The following is a 5,875-nucleotide window of genomic DNA, read 5'->3' on the forward strand; positions in this document are numbered from 1 at the left end:
TGTCGCCAGGTCAGCGCAGGACAAACAGCAGCAGGGAGATCCCCATGTGGCTCCGCTGCTGCCGTGCCGTGCCTGCAGGACTGGGGAGGCCCCAGGGGAGAGAAGCAGGGATGAGTGGAGCCGTGTGGAGAAGCTGTTCGCCACTTTTCCCTGCCGTCCTACTTCTCTCCCCTGGGGCCTCCCCAGCCCCACAGGCGTGACCAGGTGCGGCAGGCAGCAGAGGAGCCACACAGGGCTTCCTCACTGCTGCTCGCCCTGTGCTGCCCTGGTGACACCTCTAGCACCTGCTGCTGCTTTGAGGGGCACATCCCCATGCCACTTCCCTCATTGCAGACCCATGCACAGGAGGCATGTTGTCAGGGAAGCGCAGGGCAATCAGTGGTGAAATCCCCGCGTAGGTCTTCTGTCCCCAGCCATGCCAGGTCAGGATTTCTTTGGTTTTTTTAGCAGAGAATCTGTCATTTTTTTTTATCATAGAAAACCAGGATCCCTGTTTATAACACTTGATTAGAATTTAATGTAAGCAAAATTGAGAGCTGTGGATCTAACTTGCATCTTGTGGCCATAACTGGTCAGTATAAAGTAAACAAGTTCATTATAAAATCATGCTCTCTTATTGTTAAAATACATTCTGACTCTCCAAAGCAACATTCCAGTTGGTTTATTTTTAATGACCGTTGTACCAACTCATGTCAATCTATGTTGGCATCTTTTTCTTTCTTTTTTTGAAAAACCAAATAAAACAGTCTATAGAATCATTATAAATTAAATGTATGCTATAGAGGGAAGGTATTAGAGCCTGCTGAATGGGTGCTGAGATGGAAGAGAGAATGAGGGGACCAGGAGAGAGGGAATAGTTTGAAGCCCTCACCCCTAAGCTGCCAGGCTGTTTCACTCGCTTTCAAAATATTCAGACAAGTAGGACATAAAATATTCTTTCTCTCTTTTTTGACTATCAGAAACTATTGTTCTTTTCAGCCTTCTACATCCCAGTAAAACTTTTAATGTTAAAATACGTTCAGTCAATGGTCAGAACACATGCTGGGGTGTTAGGTTTTTTATCCCCTTTTATCCCCACTGTTCATGAATACATTATTGTATGTCCTATTATGTTTTGTTGCTGTATATAAGTTTATATTATCATAGTTTGCCATAAGTATAAATAGGTATGTTCCGGAATACAGGAGGAAGGAATCTGATAATAACCTGATGAAGTCTTTTTGTAGTTGACATAGTCTGTGGTGTTTGCTTATAGTTTGTAGATCGACTGGCGTTCAAGGAAATTCCAGAGTAGTACAATTTATTAAGACACATAATAAGGCACAGAAACTAGTAACTGGAATTATAGTTTTGTTCCATATGTCACTTTCTCCTTTGAGCCCAGATCTGTGGCTGAATCACATATTTCATAAGATACTGCTGCCAAATGATCAATGTTGCACTGCTTCTCCTCACAAAAAAGGGAAACCATGATGCATTATGGAAAACATGCCATCCAACTAAGAATCACAGTCCTTCGAGAAGGAAGCAAGCAAGTTGTTTATTTAATGCAGTGCGTTAACCCTTATTGTCACCTGACACATTTCTAGATCACTTTTTTCGCTGAAAACTTGAATTTACCCATGGAATTTTCCTGTAGAAAAGTATGTTGCTTCTGTAGGCATCAATGGGAGACAAAAGCATTAGAACAGCTGTATAATTATTTTACATAGCTTTTTTAAATACTCCATTTTTTTCTACCAATTTTTAAAAATACTATCATTAATACTAATTTTTTTTTATTCCGTAGGATTCCCCAGAGTTTGATTTACTATTTGAAAATGCTTTTGACCAATGGGTAGCAAGCACAGCCTCTGAAAAGTGCACATTCTTTCAGATTCTTCATCACACTTGTCAGCGGTACCTTACAGACAAGAAACCAGAATTTATCAACTGCCAATCAAAAATACTGGGAGGTGCGTAGATCAAAATTGAAATGCTTAAAGTACAGTACAGCACTTTCTACATGAATCAGTTATCTGTCTATATTTTTTTTCTTATGCATTAGTAGAATCAAAAAAGCTCAAGCAGCCAGAGCATGTTAATTGGTGGATTCTGCAGCTAAAATCAGTTTTATGTGTTTGCACAAGGGAAGAATTTGTTTAGTTACCGTAGAATTCTTTCTGATGCAATTACTGATAATGCTTACCACTGAATTAAGAGCTGACATTGGTCATTTTAAATAGCTAGTTTACTCAGCAGAATAAGAAATCACTCAACTGAAGGATTTTGCAGAATTTTACCCTGTAAGGAAGTGGAATTACAACTTTCATAGTATAACTTTCCTGTCTCCACCTCCTACTTCCCCCAATTTTAATTTGTTTTTCTTGAAAGCAACAAGACAAATAAGTATTGTTCTTATTTTTTGTACTGCCTCCTTTTCTCTCAGTTCTTCAGAGCACTCATGTAGAAGCCTGTAAAAACGAATTCCTTTCTTCACTGATTTTGTTCTTTTCCATTTAGCAAACATTGATGTTTTTTTTCCTTGTGCTCCTGAAAGAGCTAAATTAAAATAACTGTTGTTAAACAATAACTTCTTTTGTTTGTTCAGAGCCAAAACATCTTTGTTCCTTGGCATTATTAAATTCAGCACAGTTGTATGGAGTGTCTGTCTGAATTAGCGAGTTGCTGCATATGAGAGAGCACTTTCTGAATAATTTGTGACTTTTTGTTAATACCGTGTTGCAGATACTTATGTAATGAGCCCTGGTGACATATATATCTGGCCCCTGGCACACCTTAATTTAATGACATGATGGCATCTATTCCCCAGTCCCAACAGTTGCACCTCTTGCCATGCCACACATGTATAGCAGGATGGATGATTTGGGGTTGGGGATCAGATCCCAATCATACCATTACTACTTGCCAGTGCAGGGGAAGCAGTCAGGATCATGAAGTCAGTCAAACTTGGTGTGGTATGGTCCTGGGGCTGGGACAGCCAATCAGCTGTTTAGCAGTTCCAGCCCAGGAATCGCACCAGAGCCAGTTCAAGATTCTGTTGGGATCTGCAGGCCTGAGACCGGCAATTAGCTGATTGTGGGGCCCAGCCTCAGGACCACATAGATGGTGGTTCCAGAGCCCCACCATGCAACCAGCATTAAGCTGCATGGCAGGAACTGTGCCATGTATCCCATTTAATGTGTGATGGAAACCAGCCACAAAAATATTATACATACTTTGTGAAATAATGTTGTGGCTTACTTCCCATTTGATTATACCATTAATGTTAGTATTTAAAATCGGGTTAACTGGTTAATCATATCTTAAGCATAATTTCTGCCAGAGAACAAAGGCAAAGTATAAGAGTCCCAGCCACCCAATCTGAATTAAACTGCTTTCAGTGCAGAGCACAATTTAAGAGGTGTGAGTTTATTCAACTTACGTGCTTCTCTCATTTATGAGGCAATTTGTGTTTGACCAGTGCATGAGCTTGAGCAACATCAGAGCTCTTCTGATTTACTGCAATCATCAATGGCTGAATATCACTAAAAAAAACAAGGTGCTTTGGCCTTTTCCCCTCCTGTGCTGGAGATTGGAGAAGTGGGTCATTGCCTGCTTCTGGCAAGAATTTTTGTAGGTGATCTCTTATTGAACCAACTGCATGGTTGGGATAGACATAAGCAAGCTTTTGGATATCACAGTACCCTTCCTCAGGCCTTTGGGTTAGAAGTAGGCATTTTTATCTAACCCAGGGATTTTTATACCTCAATATATTTTCAGCATTCAGTGATTTAATAGTGCCACTTTACTATATCAGTCTTTGTTCTTTTTTTAAAATAAGTTATGGAATTGCAAATGCTGATGAAGATCCATAATTGTTTTCCAAGTTGTGTGCTTTTTATAAGTCACTTCCATACTGCTTATTAACCCATGTGATTTTGATCTCCTCTGAATGGAGTTATATGAGGGTGTTACAGAAAGTATCATCAGTTTTGAAATAAAACCATTTGGTGTGCGTTGATCATTTACTGGACCATATCACTTCTCTACATAATTATAAACATTCAACAACGTCATCAGTGTTCACTGCTGCTGTGTAGATTTCCACTCAGTACACAAAGTGCCATTACTTTCTTACAAAATGGCATTTAAAAGTGGAGGTTCATAAAGATTTCAGTGTCCAAAACTTTAATAGCTCAGTAAAGAAAGTTGCATTTGGATGGGATGACCGTTGTCTTTCAACTTGCTAAATATCAAAGGTAGCTTGGGAAATTGTCATGTAAAGATACATGCCTTTTTATCATCTCTACTAGCCTGTAATCTATTGGACCAATGACATGTGCTAAGTGTGTTCTTTAATCCAAAAATAGAACTCATGAAGGCCTTCTTTATTACATTTTTTCCTATGGAAACCTTTTACATTGGATGAAGTTAAACTTCCATGGAAAAAAAAGTCTCTGTTTTGATAAAAACAGATCACTTGTTTCCAGCCAGCCTAACCAAAAGGCACTATTTAACCACGGTAAAAATATTCTCCTCTTTACTTTCTTGTTCTATTTTAATTTGCCAAATCCAGATGCAGAGTACTAAATATCCAGTTTCTTTTCAAGGATTCAAGAATCTGTTGCCTCATTTTAGCATATAATTACTAGCTTCTGATGATACAGAAATGTTCCTTTCTATTAAACTGGGCAGAACTTGTCCCTAATGTCAAAGCTTGTTTGTTTCTAATATTTCTGATGCTACAGTTTTAGCTATTCTTCCTCCCTCTTATTTCTCCCCACCACAAGAAATGAACACTGAAGCCTTACCAAGGTTTAATGTAATGAGGTTTCACTTCCATTTCCAATTTTGTACTCAAAGCATCCTACCTTTTGTTAGTGTTAATATTTTGGGATTCCTCTACAGCACTAATATTTTCTAGGTTTTTATTTACTCACCATGTTTGACATCTGTTATGCATTCCTGAAGAATAGTATGTAAACATCTTTCTTTTTGGCAATTGATAGAGAATATATAAATAGAGCTTTCTCTCAAGTGTGATGCCACGTAAGGATTCGAATCACACTGGCTATCATAAAACTTATTCAATAAAAAATCTGTATTAGGTCCTTTGCACATTGAGCTACATACTACTAACATAAAAAAAGTAGACCAAACTAGTAAAAATATGCTTTTTCAAAGCATATCCATAAAGCATTTCTTGAGTGACACATCAGTTGCTGAGTGATAGGTTCCATTTGCCAGGATCACGTTACCAATTGATCATTTATTAGTATCTTAGTGGTTCATGTATGCACAGTCCATGGGGCTTCTCTCCTGTGCTGCGCAGCCCCAGCAAGAAAGGCAATGGGCTCCAGCCTGCAGTGCTTCTCTCCTGTGCTGCACAGCCCCAGCTTCCCTTCTGTGCTGTGCTAGTACAGGGGCTGAACGTGAGTGGGAGGGAGCACCAGCAATACAGGCAGCCTGGGGGAGGCTGCACTCCTTATTTTGATGTGTAGCACTGGCCAGAACTGCGCCCCACCAGGTGCCTGTGCCCTGAGCACCCCACCTGCTGCTGCTGGCGCTGCCAGCGCCTGCCTGGACTGTACGCTGTGTAGGAGTGTGGGGTGTCCTACCGCCCCCCTCACCCTCCTTCATACCCACACACTGCCCACCCCAGCTCCCCTGATCCCATGCTCCATGCTGCTGCCAGCCCCATGCTCTGTGCTCCTTCCCAGCTGCAGCCCTGCCCCTGGTGCTTCTCTGCCTGCTGCCCTGAGCCAGCAGCAGCAGGTCACTGAGGGCTGCAACAGCGGTAAGTGCAGCCCTGCCTGGAAACTACACACTGGCTGGGCAGGGCCCTTCCACCCACGAGGGTTGGAGCCAGGCAATAGGATAAGTTTGGGGGGGC

The 5,875-nt window shown here is 41.1% G+C and overlaps 1 protein-coding gene across 3 annotated transcripts in view; it reads left to right on the plus strand.

Annotated features, from left to right (window-relative positions):
• The window catches only part of STXBP6 (syntaxin binding protein 6), a 295,237-nt gene that overhangs the window by 205,922 nt on the left and 83,440 nt on the right, over window positions 1–5,875 (plus strand). For 2 of the 3 annotated variants that reach the window (XM_019518937.1, XM_019518936.1), the window contains exon 4: window positions 1,790–1,955. In XM_019518937.1, coding sequence (XP_019374482.1) covers window positions 1,790–1,955 — 166 coding nt within the window. The remainder of the gene's footprint in view (window positions 1–1,789; window positions 1,956–5,875) is intronic. The other variant, XM_019518938.1, reaches the window with a different exon arrangement.

This window comes from Gavialis gangeticus, unplaced genomic scaffold, assembly GCF_001723915.1.
Source record: "Gavialis gangeticus isolate Ggan-Ray unplaced genomic scaffold, GavGan_comp1, whole genome shotgun sequence".
Classification (NCBI taxonomy): Eukaryota; Metazoa; Chordata; order Crocodylia; family Gavialidae; genus Gavialis; species Gavialis gangeticus.